This window comes from Berghia stephanieae, chromosome 1, assembly GCF_034508935.2.
Source record: "Berghia stephanieae isolate SIO BIC M18660-M18661 chromosome 1, UCSD_Bste_1.3, whole genome shotgun sequence".
Lineage (NCBI taxonomy): Eukaryota > Metazoa > Mollusca > Gastropoda > Nudibranchia > Aeolidiidae > Berghia > Berghia stephanieae.
This window is the reverse complement of record NC_088360.1, coordinates 64,111,303-64,127,605: the sequence shown is the minus strand read 5'-3', so window position 1 is coordinate 64,127,605 and position 16,303 is coordinate 64,111,303. Positions and strand designations below refer to the sequence as shown.

Below are 16,303 nucleotides of genomic sequence, written 5' to 3'. Positions count from 1 at the left end.
TTAATAGCGCTTACAACACTATAAAAAGGATGATGATATGGTGACTCATTCAACAAAAAGGGAACAGTAGATTTCACGAGCACCTCACAGATGTGCCACTTTTGACCTTACCTCAAAGTCTCACCAAGACACAAGCAAAGGATCCCGCTAAAACATTTACATAATGCAATAATATTCAAAACCTATAACTGCAACCGTACATAACAGAGAGATGATTTACAGTGAAAAATATCGTCTCAAGAAGAAAGGTACTGTATTTGACTGTCTGCCTCCCAACTAAAGACTCCGCAAGGACCAGGGGAAAAAATGAGCAATCTTAATCCATAACAAAGACAGGGAGCAGCATGGAAAGGGAAAACAAATATAGGGGATAGAAAAAATGTGAACTCTCTGCCCAAGACCCTTCCAAGAAAAATTTTGTTTTTAATCAGAAAAAAATAAAAAAAAAAAAAATTCCGGAATAGTCAATTTTGTCACAAGCTGGTCATCTGGTCATCATCTCTCCATCTCAGTGCGCCACCTCAAATGTATTGTAATAAAATATGAGTTGGAATGGTTGTTGTTCTTTAAACATGGTCCTGGTGTCAAAAGTGCCTGTACCTGACTAATCTGTTACTATATATTACACTCAATAGTGGGAGGGGGGAGGGACAATTAAATACTGAAAATATAAAGTACTAAGAAAAGAAATAATAATAATAATACATATTTATAAAAAATTGAGTCTAATTGCGACTAAAATAGAATATGCCATTAATTGCTGTCAAGTGTAAAATTTGCAGCTGCGAAAAACCGCAGGGACAAAATGTCGATGGAAAATAACAATAAAATGAATGAGTCTTACCAATTAAAATTTATCACATGGGTGATTAGCCCTGTAACCTTCAGAACCCAGTGCCCATTGATGTCAACTGCAGCTTTTCCGAAATATGCTGGACAATTGAATTTCAGAGTCCTGCATGGTAAGAAAAACTTTTTATTACAAATAATAAAATTATCCACAACATAGTATGATAAAATATTAATAGTGTTGTCACTTGCACAACTCAATTGTGATGGATTTCTACATGCAGATTATAGAGCAATTGAAAATAAATCTTAATAACAAGATCTTCAATAATAATACTAATCCAGCGCAACCAGATACAATGAATAAATCCAAGTCTTTCATTACAAAAATAAATAATGTAAAAGTAAAAAAAAAACAGCTCCTGCCCCCGTCCAAAAACAACATCCTACCTCTGGTTAGGACGAACTCCTTTGCTTAAAGTCAATCGCTTTTTGCCCTGCTCACATTCATACACACAAAAGTCATAAATCAGCCGACTTTCCTCAAAGTGATATGATGGAAGCTGAAAAACACGGAATAATATAAAAGATCATAAAATAAATACTTAAATATTAAGTAAATAATTGCAATATTTTCTCCAACTGAGACAAAGGTGTTACAGTTCAGTACGTTAGAGGAATAAGAAAGTAAGTCCAGAGTTTTCTCGAAGAACTTAAATTTCTGTCGTGGTACTCCAATCAGAGACCAGGTCAAAAACTGAATGGCACATATGGAAAGCCAAAGGCATGTTGTTTTCAATATTTAAAGTCAATTAAAATTAAAATTCTGTGCATTCTAATATTAGGCAAACAACTACAGACCACACTCAATTGAATTGTACTATGCACACTCAATTGAATGTACTATGTAAAGGGTCCTGTCACATTCAATCAAAAGTTGTCATTTGAGAAAAATTACTGCATTATAAATTATAAATTGATGTTCAGATTGCATGTTTGAAGGTGGATTAAGAAAATTCATTTAAATGTGTATAAGCCCAAGTTTCAGAAAAATCACAGTGGCAACGAGTGTCTAATATTTGCCACCAGATACACTCGTAAAATTTGAGTGTAGGCCTATTTAGCAAAATCATATACTAGGAATGGTTCATCCTACATCATAATGCAGCGCATGCCTGTCATCATCCTGCATCTTTTATATGTATATATATGAAAAATATAATTGAGTTTTCATAAGGTGAAATATCCACCAAACATGCTCAAAGCACTTTACAAACGATCCCTGACTAGCAGCAACACGTAACAAGTAGAATGAGACATGACGCCTGTTAGGCGATTTTTTTTCGCTGACAGACAACGCTCTTAGCGGATAGGAAATCATACACCCGAGTACAGTGAGAGAATGTGAGTCCTTGACGAGGCTCCACCCCAGGACCTTCCAATCCGGAAGCGAGTGCCACATAGTCGCATATTTTGGCTGTTCTTGAGAATTTGCCAAACACCTACAAACTACGTAGTAAAAAGAGGGGAGATGGGCAGAAATAGACACAGAGAGAGAGAGAGAGAGAGAGAGAGAGAGAGAGAGAGAGAGAGAGAGAGAGAGAGAGAGAGAGAATAATATCAGTTGCCTGTGGTGTCAGTCCGTTTAGGAGTGAAGTGGCAGAAGGAGTAGTCTAGCACTAGTACATGGGCAGTAGTAGTAGTAAGTAGTAAATAGGTGAGGTCTTTTGCACGTTCCTTGAGCTAAGGAAAGTATTCCTTCAACTAACCTTAAAATAAAAAATAAAACCTTGTACATTTCCAACACTTGGACCTTCACTACGACCTATAACTAACGCTAACTTCACTTCTTGAGACAGACTTTTCTTAATTCTTTTAAATTTCATTTTTTTAAAGATTCTTTATTGATTTGTTTATAAGTTCTATTGTTCTTATTATTATTTCATTGTCAATATAATTTTCATCAGCATACTTTTACCATGTTCTTACAGCAGAGCGATACCTAACGCCTGCCTTTAAAATGCTACTAAAATTGAACAATTAAAATAAAACATTTGACAAAAGATCCACAGTTCAAATACTAAAACAATTATAAAGTGAAGCTACCTCGAGGCTCGAGGAACATCGGGGTAAGGTCTCCCGCCCATACTGGGCACTGGTACTGGCACAATGTCAGTTTCAGGTTGGTCATGGATTTCTAGTCTTTCGTCCGTCAGCCTGCTTTTCCTTAGCTTTAAGAAACTAGAATCCCTAAACTAAAATGCAACAGGTGTTCAATGAATGACTGCCGAATTCCAAAGAAAATGTCGTTTCATTGGCTTTGTAATTTTTTCATGGCGTACAAAAATGCAATAGAGTGGTCACCATTTATAATTAGTCCTCAGAAATCAAGCACTTCTAACCGGATCGTACTCACAGTCACATTCAAATTTTATTTTGAAAAGTCTATGGACAATCATTAAATCTTAAAATTCCTTATCTGGAACAGAAAAAAAATAAAGACAAAAAAAACAACAACAAAAACCCCCAAAAATACACCCACCTAGATCTGCTTATATTGTCTTACAGGACTTAATAGCGCTTGCAACACTATAAAAAGGATGATGATATGGTGACTCATTCAACAAATAGGGAACAGTAGATTTCAAGAGCACCTCACAGATGTGCCACTTTTGACATTACCTCAAAGTCTCACCAAGACACAAGCAAAGGATCCCGCTAAAACATTTACATAATGCAATAATATTCAAAACCTATAACTGCAACCGTACATAACAGAGAGATGATTTACAGTGAAAAATATCGTCTCAAGAAGAAAGGTACTGTATTTGACTGTCTGCCTCCCAACTAAAGACTCCGCAAGGACCAGGGGAAAAAATGAGCAATCTTAATCCATAACAAAGACAGGGAGCAGCATGGAAAGGGAAAACAAATATAGGGGATAGAAAAAATGTGAACTCTCTGCCCAGAACCCTTCCAAGAAAAATTTTGTTTTTAATCAGAAAAAAAAAATTTAAAAAAAAAAAAATCCGGAATAGTCAATTTTGTCACAAGCTGGTCATCTGGTCATCATCTCTCAATCTCAGTGTGCCACCTCAAATGTATTGTAATAAAATATGAGTTGGAATGGTTGTTGTTCTTTAAACACTTGGTCCTGGTGTCAAAAGTGCCTGTACCTGACTAATCTGTTACTATATATTACACTCAATAGTGGGAGGGGGGAGGGACAATTAAATACTGAAAATATAAAGTACTAAGAAAAGAAATAATAATAATACATATTTATAAAAAATTGAGTCTAATTGCGACTAAAATAGAATATGCCATTAATTGCTGTCAAGTGTAAAATTTGCAGCTGCGAAAAACCGCAGGGACAAAATGTCGATGGAAAATAACAATAAAATGAATGAGTCTTACCAATTAAAATTTATCACATGGGTGATTAGCCCCTGTAACCTTCAGAACCCAGTGCACATTGATGTCAACTGCAGCTTTTCCGAAATATGCTGGACAATTGAATTTCAGAGTCCTGCATGGTAAGAAAAACTTTTTATTACAAAATAATAAAATTATCCACAACATAGTATGATAAAATATTAATAGCGTTGTCACTTGCACAACTCAATTGTGATGGATTTCTACATGCAGATTATAGAGCAATTGAAAATAAATCTTAATAACAAGATCTTCAATAATAATACTAATCCAGTGCAATCAGATACAATGAATAAATCCAAGTCTTTCATTACAAAAATAAATAATGTAAAAGTAAAAAAAAAACAGCTCCTGCCCCCATCCAAAAACAACATCCTACCTTTGGTTAGGGCGAACTCCTTTGCTTAAAGTCAATCGCTTTTTGCCCTGCTCACATTCATACAAACAAAAGTCATAAATCAGCCGACTTTCCTCAAAGTGATATGATGGAAGCTGAAAAACACGGAATAATATAAAAGATCATAAAATAAATACTTAAATATTAAGTAAATAATTGCAATATTTTCTCCAACTGAGACAAAGGTGTTACAGTTCAGTACGTTAGAGGAATAAGAAAGTAAGTCCAGAGTTTTCTCGAAGAACTTAAATTTCTGTCGTGGTACTCCAATCAGAGACCAGGTCAAAAACTGAATGGCACATATGGAAAGCCAAAGGCATGTTGTTTTCAATATTTAAAGTCAATTAAAATTAAAATTCTGTGCATTCTAATATTAGGCAAACAACTACAGACCACACTCAATTGAATTGTACTATGCACACTCAATTGAATTGTACTATGTAAAAGGGTCCTGTCACATTCAATCAAAAGTTGTCATTTGAGAAAAATTACTGCATTATAAATTATAAATTGACGTTCAGATTGCATGTTTGAAGGTGGATTAAGAAAAATTCATTTATCTGTGTATAAGCCCAAGTTTCAGAAAAATCACAGTGGCAACGAGTGTCTAATATTTGCCACCAGATACACTCGTAAAATTTGAGTTTAGGCCTATTTAGCAAAATCATATACTAGGAATGGTTTATCCTACATCATAATGCAGCGCATGCCTGTCATCATCCTGCATCTTTTATATGTATATATATGACAAATATAATTGAGTTTTCATAAGGTGCAATATCCACCAAACATGCTCAAAGCACTTTACAAACGATCCCTGAATAGCAGCAACACGTAACAAGTAGAATGAGACATGACGCCTGTTAGGCGATTTTTTTTTTCTGACAGACAACGCTCTTAGCGGATAGGAAATCATACACCCGAGTACAGTGAGAGAATGTGAGTCCTTGACGAGGCTCCACCCCAGGACCTTCCAATCCGGAAGCGAGTGCCACATAGCCACATATTTTGGCTGTCCTTGAGAATTTGCCAAACACTTGGACCTTCACTACGACCTATAACTAACACTAACTTCACTTCTTGAGGCAGACTTTTCTTACTTCTTTTAAATTTCATTTTTTTAAAGATTCTTTATTGATTTGTTTATAAGTTCTATTGTTCTTCTTATTATTATTTCATTGTCAATATAATTTTCATCAGCATACTTTTACCATGTTCTTACAGCAGAGCAATACCTAACGCCTGCCTTTAAAATGCTACTAAAATTGAACAATCAAAATAAAACATTTGACAAAAGATCCACAGTTCAAATGCTAAAACAATTATAAAGTGAAGCTACCTCGGCTCGAGGAACATCGGGGGTAAGGTCTCCCGCCCATACTGGGCACTGGGACTGGCACAATGTCAGTTTCAGGTTGGTCATGGATTTCTAGTCTTTCGTCCGTCAGCCTGCTTTTCCTTAGCTTTAAGAAACGAGAATCCCTAAACTAAAATGCAACAGGTGTTCAATGAATTACTGCCGAATTCCAAAGAAAATGTCGCTTCATTGTCTTTGTAATTTTTTCATGGCGTACAAAAACGCAATAGAGTGGTCACCATTTATAATTAGTCCTCAGAAATCAAGCACTTCTAACTGGATCGTACTCACAGTCACATTCAAATTTTATTTTGAAAAGTCTATGGACAATCATTAAATCTTAAAATTCCTTATCCGGAACAGAAAAAAAAAAAAGACAAAAAAACAACAACAAAAAAACCCAAAAATACCCCCACCTAGATCTGCTTATATTGTCTTATAGGACTTAATAGCGCTTGCAACACTATAAAAAGGATGATGATATGGTGACTCATTCAACAAATAGGGAACAGTAGATTTCACGAGCACCTCGCAGATGTGCCACTTTTGACATTACCTCAAAGTCTCACCAAGACACAAGCAAAGGATTCCGCTAAAATATTTACATAATGCAATAATATTCAAAACTTATAACTACAACCGTACATAACAGAGAGATGATTTACAGTGAAAAATATCGTCTCAAGAAGAAAGGTACTGTATTTGACTGTCTGCCTCCCAACTAAAGACCCCCGCAAGGACCAGGGGAAAAAATGAGCAATCTTAATCCATAACAAAGACAGGGAGCAGCATGGAAAGGGAAAACAAATATAGGGGATAGAAAAAATGTGAACTCTCTGCCAGAGAAAAAAACCCAACAAATTCCGGAACAGTCAATTTTGTCACAAGCTGGTCATCTGGTCATCATCTCTCCATTTCAGTGCGCCATCTCAAATGTATTGAAATAAAATATGAGTTGGAATGGTTGTTGTCCTTTAAACATTTGGTCCTGGTGTCAATAGTGCCTATACCTGACTAATCTATTACTATATATTACACTCAATAGTGTGAGGGGGGAGGGACAATTAAATACTGAAAATATAAAGTACTAAGAAAAGAAATAATAATAATACATATTTATAAAAAATTGAGTCTAATTGCGACTAAAATAGAATATGCGATTAATTGCTGTCAAGTGTAAAATTTGCAGCTGCGAAAAACCACAGGGTGTGGTGATCTCCGTTTCCTACGAACTACGAAGACTTACCACATACTGCTGACTGCAAGACTACTCGACACGCCAGATCAGACAAAAACGTAAACACGAGAGAACTCATTAAATTTATAAAATTCACTACACATTGCTTTCATTGTTTGTTGTTTCCAGTAAAGTAGATGCTACATTGGTGACCCCGACTTAAAACAACTTAAGAGATAGGTATATATTATTATTATTACTATTTACCAGTTCAACTCTTCACAAGAACATAATAATAATAAACATGTCTATCGACGCCGTAGCATTGAAATTGCCCACATTCTGGACCATTTGTCCTTCAGCGTGGTTTGCACAAAGCGAGGCACAATTTGCCTTACGCGATATAGCAAGCGATGAAACAAAGTACTACTATGTAGTGGCTGCCTTAGACTCAGACACAGCAACTAGAGCCCTTGCTATTCTATCATCACCACCCAAGGAAGGTAAATATGAAATACTGAAAAACTTCCTGCTGTCTGCGTTCGGCCTTTCGGAAACAGAGAGAGCGGATTCTCTACTCAACATGAATGGTTTGGGCGACTTAAAGCCATCTGAGTTAATGGACAGGATGTTAGTGCTCCTCGGCAAACACAAGCCCTGTCTGCTCTTCAGACAGTTATTCTTAAGACAACTTCCAGCAAACATCAGACTTCCATTAGCAAACTCGTCCAACCTAGATGATTACAGGGCACTTGCCAGAGAAGCTGACAATTATTTCTACCCTGCTCACTCAAACTCTAACTCCTTTTCGATTTCTCATACAACTTGTGAAGTTGACACACCAACCATGACCAGTGAAATAAGATTCCCTCTGCTGGTACCATCAACGGTTTGGTTCAAATGCCCGTCGATGTGCACAAACATGCAAACTCTTCAATTCATTCAAGAAAAACAAGAAGAACCAGGGAAACGCCAAGCCGGGTCAACAGTAAATTCTGCTGTCGACCCGGATTCTTACTCAGCCAACGCGCCCACATCAAAAAAATCTCCAACTCATCGTCGTCGATGAAAATTCAAACCGACGTTTTTTAGTAGATACTGGAGCTCAAGTATCTGTCACCCGCCTCTGCACCAGACAAAAGCTTGGGTTCCTCTGATCTCGCATTACAAGCTGCTAATGGTTCTACAATAAAAACATACGGATGCTTCAAAACTAACATACGTATTGGATCGCGTTCATTTAATGCAAGACTTATCAAAGCTGATGTCAAGCATCCCCTACTTGGAGCAGATTTTCTACGTCATCATAATCTGCTTGTGGATATTCGTGGTCGACGCCTTATCGACGCTGAAACGTTTTCGCACGTACCTTGTTCAGTAAGTTCAGTTTGCGCAAACGCCGAACTCTCACCACTCGAGCCGAACTGCAATACATTCAGAAAATTATTGAATAACTATCCAGAACTACTTCAACCAACATTTTCAACGGCAACTGTGAAACATGGCGTGCAACATTTCATCACAACCAAAGGTCGCCCAGTATTCGCACGTGCTCGTCGCCTGGCTCCAGAAAAACTCTTGTGTGCAAAAAAAGAATTTTTGGAAATGGAGAAAATGGGCATAATTCAAAAATCAAAGAGCCCTTGGGCTTCCCCATTACACATGGTCCCCAAGGCTGATGGCACAATGCGTCCCTGTGGAGATTTTCGTCGACTTAACGATGCTACTATACCAGATCGATATCCTGTCCCACACATTCATGATTTTACAACAAACTTAGACGGTAAGATCATCTTCTCGAAGATCGACCTTGTCAGAGGATACCACCAAATTCCAGTCGCTCCAGAAGACGTCCCAAAAACGGCAGTGATAACCCCTTTCGGCCTTTGGGAGTTTTAAGAATGCCATTTGGATTAAAAAATGCAGCACAAGCATTCCAACGTTTAATGGACTCCATTTTACAAGATTTAGACTGCGTATTTTGTTATTTAGACGACATTCTGGTTGCAAGTTCAACTGAGGCAGAACACATGGAACATCTCAAAATCGTATTCGAAAGACTTAGAAACCAAGGCCTCGTTATCCGTCTTGAGAAATGTCTTTTCGGTGTGAGATCTCTTAATTCCTTGGCCATCACATCTCGCATTCTGGATTTGTCCCAATGGCGACAAAAATTGAGGCTGTTAAACAATTTCCACAACCAAAAACCATCAAGTCACTTCAAGAGTTCCTCGGGATGTTGAATTTTTACCATCGTTTCATTCCGAGACTAGCTGAAATACTTCGACCCCTATATAGTGCTTTGAAAGTCAAAAAACAACATCAAGCACTTACGTGGATGCAAGAAATGTTGAAAGCCTTTACTGACGGTAAAAATGCACTAAGTAACGCTACAATGTTAGCACATCCTTGTTTGAACTCACCCATCGCTTTAATGTCTGACGCCTCCGACCAAGCTGTGGGCGCTGTCATTGAACAACTTAATCATCAAGGTAATTGGGAACCATTGGCATTTTTCAGCAGGCAGTTACGTAAACCTGAACAGAAATACAGTACCTTTGATAGGGAGTTGCTTGGCATTCACTTAGCCATCCGTCATTTCCGTTTCATCATTGAAGGGAGACAATTCGCTATTTTTACTGACCATAAACCATTAATCCATGCCATGTCCAAATCAACTGAACCATGGTCAGCTCGTCAACAAAGGCACTTATCTGCCATATCCCAGTTCACAACTGACATCCGACACATTTCTGGAAAAAACAACTCTGTCGCAGATTGTCTCTCAAGAGCAGTTACAAACTCAGTCTCAATTGGCATCGACTATCAAGCTATGGCGGAATCCCAAGAAAATAGCATTGACATACAGGCTTACAAAACTGCATTAACAAGCCTCAAGATATGAAGTGAGTAGAAAAGTGCCAGAAGACAATAGAGAATTAAAAATTTTTTCGCGGCGGTGGTGGGGTTTGAACCTGCGACCTTATTGGTACGACAACTCCGCCTGGCAGGTGAGAGCGTGGCTCTACCGTGTGAGCTATCCACGAACACAAAAATATTCGTTTCAAACCCAAAGTCATTTCTAGATCCCTCTCTCACCCACTTCTTGAGATCGCCGATTCGTTCACCACCATCGCGAAGTAATTTTGACCAGCAGTTAAGCTTAATAGCCAATATTCTCATCACAAACATATAACATAGAAACGATTGAGACATGGAGTATGCTCCGGTGTATGGGGTGAATTTTTAATTCAGAAAAGTGAGTGGAGCAGGCACTTATGTTGGTAACAACAAGATATGAAGTGAGTAGAAAAGTGCCAGAAGACAATAGAGAATAAAAATTTTCATTGTTTGTTGTTTACAGTAAAGTAGATGCTACAAGGGACAAAATGTCGATGGAAAATAACAATAAAATGAATGAGTCTTACCAATTAAAATTTATCACATGGGTGATTAGCCCCTGCAACCTTCAGAACCCAGTGCCCATTGATGTCAACTGCAGCTTTTCCGAAATATGCTGGACAATTGAATTTCAGAGTCCTGCAAGGCAAAAAGAAAAACTTTTTATTACAAAATAATAAAATTATCCACAACATAGTATGATAAAATATTAATAGCGTTGTCACTTGCACAACTCAATTGTGATGGATTTCAACATGCAGATTATAGAGCAATTGAAAATAAATTTTAATAACAAGATATTCAATAATAATACTAATCCAGCGCAATCAGATACAATGAATAAATCCAAGTCTTTCACTTTTTAAAACTGCTCTGGTAATAGTTGAACTATTGTCTTGCTGCATTACATCATGCAGCCCACTCACTGAAGACTGTAAATGAGCTGTATATAGGCACATATTGCCTCTTCCTCTGGATGTTTTAAAATTCAGAATCAATTTGATTGCTCTATTAAAATTATCTTGGCAATCAAGATAGAAAAGCTGATGGTGATGATTTACTTCCCGAGTTATTCTCAAATATTATAACCTTCTGCATATGATATTTTCATTACAAAAATAAATAATGTAAAAGTAAAAAAAAAACAGCTCCTGCCCCCGTCCAAAAACAACATCCTACCTCTGGTTAGGGCGAACTCCTTTGCTTAAAGTCAATCGCTTTTTGCCCTGCTTACATTCATACACACAAAAGTCATAAATCAGCCGACTTTCCTCAGGGTGATATGATGGAAGCTGAAAAACACGGAATAATTAAAAGATCATAAAATAAATACTTAAATATTAAGTAAATAATTGCAATATTTTCTCCAACTGAGACAAAGGTGTTACAGTTCAGTACGTTAGAGGAATAAGAAAGTAAGTCGAGTTTTCTCGAAGAACTTAAATTTCTGTCGTGGTACTCCAATCAGAGACCAGGTCAAAAACTGAATGGCACATATGGAATGCCAAAGGCATGTTGTTTTCAATATTTAAAGTCAATTAAAATTCAAATTCTGTGCATTCTAATATTAGGCAAACAACTACAGTCCACACTCAATTGAATTGTACTATGTAAAAGGGTCCTGTCACATTCAATCAAAAGTTGTCATTTGAGAAAAATTACTGCATTATAAATTGACGTTTAGATTGCATGTTTGAAGGTGGATTAAGAAAATTCATTATCTGTGTATAAGCCAGTGGGCAGTGTACCTGGGACTCAGGGAAGTGCACACCAATGGGGAGTTAACCTGGGACTGTGGGAGATGGATACCTGTGGAAATCGAAGCCGAACTATAGGAGTTGGGTACCAGAGGAGAATGAACCTGACACTATAGGAGGTGGGTGTCAGTGGGGAGTGAACCTGGGATACAGGGAAGTGCACATCAGTGGGGAGTTAACCTGGGACTGTGGGAGATAGATACCATTGGGAGTAGAAGCCGGACTATGGGAATTGTGTACCAGAGGAGAATGAACCTGACATTATAGTAGGTGGGCACCAATGGGGATTGAACCTGGGACTGTGATTCATTTTCCACCGATATCCTCTTCCCGTAGTCCCATTGGTGCCCACCTCCTATAATGTCAGGTTCATTCTCCTCTGGTACCCAACTCCTATAGTTCGGCTTCGATTCCCACAGGTATACATCTCCCACAGTCCCAGGTTAACTCCCCATTGGTGTGCACTTCTCTGAGTCCCAGGTTCACTGCCCACTGGCGCCCACCTCCTATAGTGACAGGTTCATTCTCCTCTGGTACCCAACTCACATATCCGGCTTCAACTCCCAATGGTATCCATCTCCCTTTAGTCCCAGGTTTATTTCCCACTGATATCCTTTTTAAGTAGTCCCAGGTTCACTCCCCACTTGTGTACACACGACCCTGAGTCCCAGGTTCCCTCCCCACAGTTGTCTACTTCCCATAAATTTGCCGGATATTGTCGGGTTTCAGCAGGTTTCGTAAACCCAGTCTCAAGTTCACTCCCCAATAGTGTACACTTCCATGAGTCCCAGGTTCACTCCCCACTGCTACCTACTTCCCATAACTTTGTCGGGTTTCGTAAAAAAGACACCCGTTTTGAGCCTTGAAGTTGACAAAAATTTGAGATTTTGGTGAACATTGCATTACGCTATGCATTATTGTTCGAAAAATTATAGAACCAGACCCATATTTCTGCTATATTATGTTGGACCATATGTTATTTATTGATATACAAATCATCAATGACCAAAAATGAAACAATAAAGTCATGAAAAAAAATATTGAAAAAAATCATCTTTTTGCCGAACAGCACGGGAAAACATATTCAAGGGCAGATAACTCCAAAAGTTGATAAATATTTTCATTTTCCTTCAAATAATTGTAATCTATGCTAAAAGTTGTACAGGACTACCAAATTTGAGAGCGTTAGCTTGATTAATAAAAAAGTTATAGCCTCTCAAAAATGGACCCACGAGTAAATCTGATTTTGACGCGTTTTGAGACCAAATTTCAACAAATTGTAAAAAAATTTTTAATCCGTATTCTGAACTGAAAATGTGGTTTTCTTCATGTCTCATTCTTCTTCTTCCAGTGTAATCTCATGGGTTGAGGTCGACTTGAAATGACACGCCAATCTTCCCTGTTGACAGCTTGCTGACTGCATTCGGCTGCCGACAATCCTGTCCATGTCTTCACATCATCTATCCAAGTTCTTGCTGGCCTGCCTCTTCCTCTTTTCCCCTCCACTCTACCCTCAAGAATGTCCTTGTTGACAGTTTGATGTCGTCTTAGGTGTCCAAAATACTTAAGTTTTCTTGTTTTTATTACTTTCATTAGGGTCGGTCTGATATCAAGGATGTCACAGACTTCTTGATTTGTTTTCTTTTCTTTCCAACTGATTTTTCCAAGGCGACGGAAAGTCCACATTTCAAAGGCCTCAATTCTTTTCTCTATTTGTTTGTTCAAGGTCCATGTTTCTGAGCCGTAGAGAAGTGTTGAGAGGACATAACATTTGAGTATTCTTATTCTCGTTTTCATCTGCGTTTGTTGCGAAGTTAAAATGTTATTCAGTTGACTGAACCTCGACTTAGCTATAGCAATCCTGTTTTTCACTTCCAGCTCATTCTTTCCGTTGTTGGTCATTGTCTGTCTCATAAGTATCTTCAATTGAGTGAAGTTTGTGGAAAATCAAAAGGGGTTAGTTCCCAATTTCCGAAAATTTGGTCCACTTGACATGGAATGACCCATAAAATAGTAAGGGGAATAGACAGGGTAGAGGTAGGATTTCTGAAACCAAACAAGAACATTCAGGCACGAGGAAACAGCAAGAAACTGGAAAAAAAGAACGTTTTAAGACAAATGAAAGAAGGGGCTTTTTTCAGCTAGAGGAATTGTTAACTGTGTAGGAACGTATTTATTATTATGTTTCAATGTGTTCCAGTTTGTTGTTGTTTGGCTATTAAGTTGTGAATTGTTCTCATGCTGGGTAACCTTGGGTGTCATGGTGAGTTCCATTCACTGTTGTGTGTTGTTTCTTCCTGTGAGTTTGTGACGTCACAGGGGGTATAAAAACGGGGTTGCCTTCTTTTTTACAAGCTCTTTTTACTACGAAACGGAAAATGGATATTTGATTGAAATTCAAGTGTTGACTCTGTTTCTTCTACTGGACGAACATACCCGGACTAATCGCGTAACTTCCCACTTCGGTGGAGATACATGCCTCGTGCATATTATTTATTTATTTTATTTTTCATCGTGAATGAGATGTAAAAATCTATTCACGACAACTGGAATAAACTGCAAGAAACCAGTCACAGTATCAGCAAAAAAAATTGAATAAATTCAAAGCAGAGTTGGAGATAAGTGACACCCTAGGATACAAGTGCAGTTATAAGAATTGGTCCAATCATTAATAGATGAGGAGGAGCGAAGGAGACTACACCAAGTCTAAAAGCTCTATACAGAGGTATCCAGGTATTAGGTATCATAATCATAGTGGTCTATCTTGATTGATAGAGTGAGAATGACGAGAAATGAGTTGCCACTTAAAGGGAAAAAATGGTCGTATCTAGTTTACTTACCTTTTTTGTTGACTTTTTAATAAAAAGTACATTATTCTCATTTTCGAATTTTTTCATTTTTTTTTTTCAAATTAGATCTAGAATAAAAGACGAGAATGTCTCTACCGAGAGCCATTATTTTGTGCTTCACACTTCACAAAGAAAGACCGCGAAAAGTGAAAAGTGGAGGCTAGCTAGTGACTCGTGTCGAGCGCCACCTACACTCAAATCTTCCCGATATCGATGACTAAGGAAAAGTCGGGAATTCCAGAGAAAAAAGCACTTCAACTGAGCTTTGGATGGCTTTTTTGTATTAAAACTTAAAATACATTAAATAAATTCACTTTGTATAATAATAAAACATTGATACCTATAACCATTTTGATCTATTTACGACGTTTGTGTTTTGTTAGCTGTTTAAAATATGATATAACGTCAATACCCAATACCAATGACTAGGTATTGAATGAAAGCACCGATGACTTGAGCGATGCTCGAGACCTCGAGACTCAAAAAAGCATCGAGACCATAGCACTCTAGAGACGTGCAGTTCGAGCGACCGTGGCCAAAAAAATCTGGAAGGCCCATGGTTTTTTTGAACTGGGGGAAGGGGCGAGAGTTGAGTTACCTCGGTTACCTGCATGAGATGGCATTAATTACATTACTCAAACACGCTCGTACGCATACCAAAGCTATCTAGAGTTTTAAGACTAAAACGCACGCGCATACACACACACACACACACACACACACATACACACACTTAGCATCACCTAGGTCAAGTAGTGCCATATGTCACACTTTTAAGAATTCAGTCTTGCTTGTACATATTGACCACTTGTAGTTGTGAATCGCCCTTATTCTGTTGTTCATTTTCATGGAGTGACCATTAAGTTTTGTTGTAGTTGTGAATTGCCGTTGTTTATTGCTCATTTTCCCTGTACAATGGATTCGGCAATGCATTTTAAGCAAATAATAAACATTTTATCATTATTTTTGTATCAATAATAACCGAAAATGCCTCGAAAATGTTGTTTTTGATTGCACTTCAAATTATAGACATGGCGAAAAGACAACTATATATAAATTTCATTCGGATCCAATTGAGAGACAAATATGGATTAGTGCACTGCCAAATAATATCGATTCGAGTGATGTTGCAGACTATATGGGTATCTGTGCCAATCATTGGCATCATGATGCTCCTATGAGACGGAAATCAAGGTATCCTTCACCTGCTATTCCTCCAAATAAATGGCTAAATACAATACCCCCTTCTTGTTTGCGAAAAACAGCACCATCTCGTCAGACATTAAATTCGACAAGTGAATTTAGAGACAGGCTTCAGGATATTGATGAGTTATCAATTTTTCTTAAGAAAGATTTACTTGAAAATACAGAAAATGAGTTGGGAAAAAACTTTAAAGATTATTTTGTTCAAGAGATTTCCTCTAATGGTGTTGTTGGACTGTCTTCAGATTCTGAGTTTAGTCTTCATAGCCGTGTTAGGATCGGTATGGTCCACTCATTTAGTATCTACTTTACAGTTAAAGAGGTGAACGATGATCACAGCATCAGGTCAATTCAATATGAGGGTTTATTTGGAATTAAACAAAGCCAACACCAGACTTTCTCAGATGGAACCTTAAAGCGTTGGAGTGAACTTACAGA

At 37.7% G+C, this 16,303-nt stretch overlaps 1 protein-coding gene across 1 annotated transcript in view; it reads left to right on the top strand.

Annotated features, from left to right (window-relative positions):
• The first annotated feature begins 15,161 nt into the window (after nucleotides 1–15,161).
• LOC144979392 (uncharacterized) overlaps nucleotides 15,162–16,303 on the top strand; it is a 3,597-nt gene continuing 2,455 nt past the window's right edge. Inside the window, exon 1 of the mRNA XM_078926045.1 lies at nucleotides 15,162–16,303. This exon is cut by the window's right edge and continues 38 nt beyond it. Coding sequence (XP_078782171.1) covers nucleotides 15,801–16,303 — 503 coding nt within the window. The 5' untranslated portion in view covers nucleotides 15,162–15,800.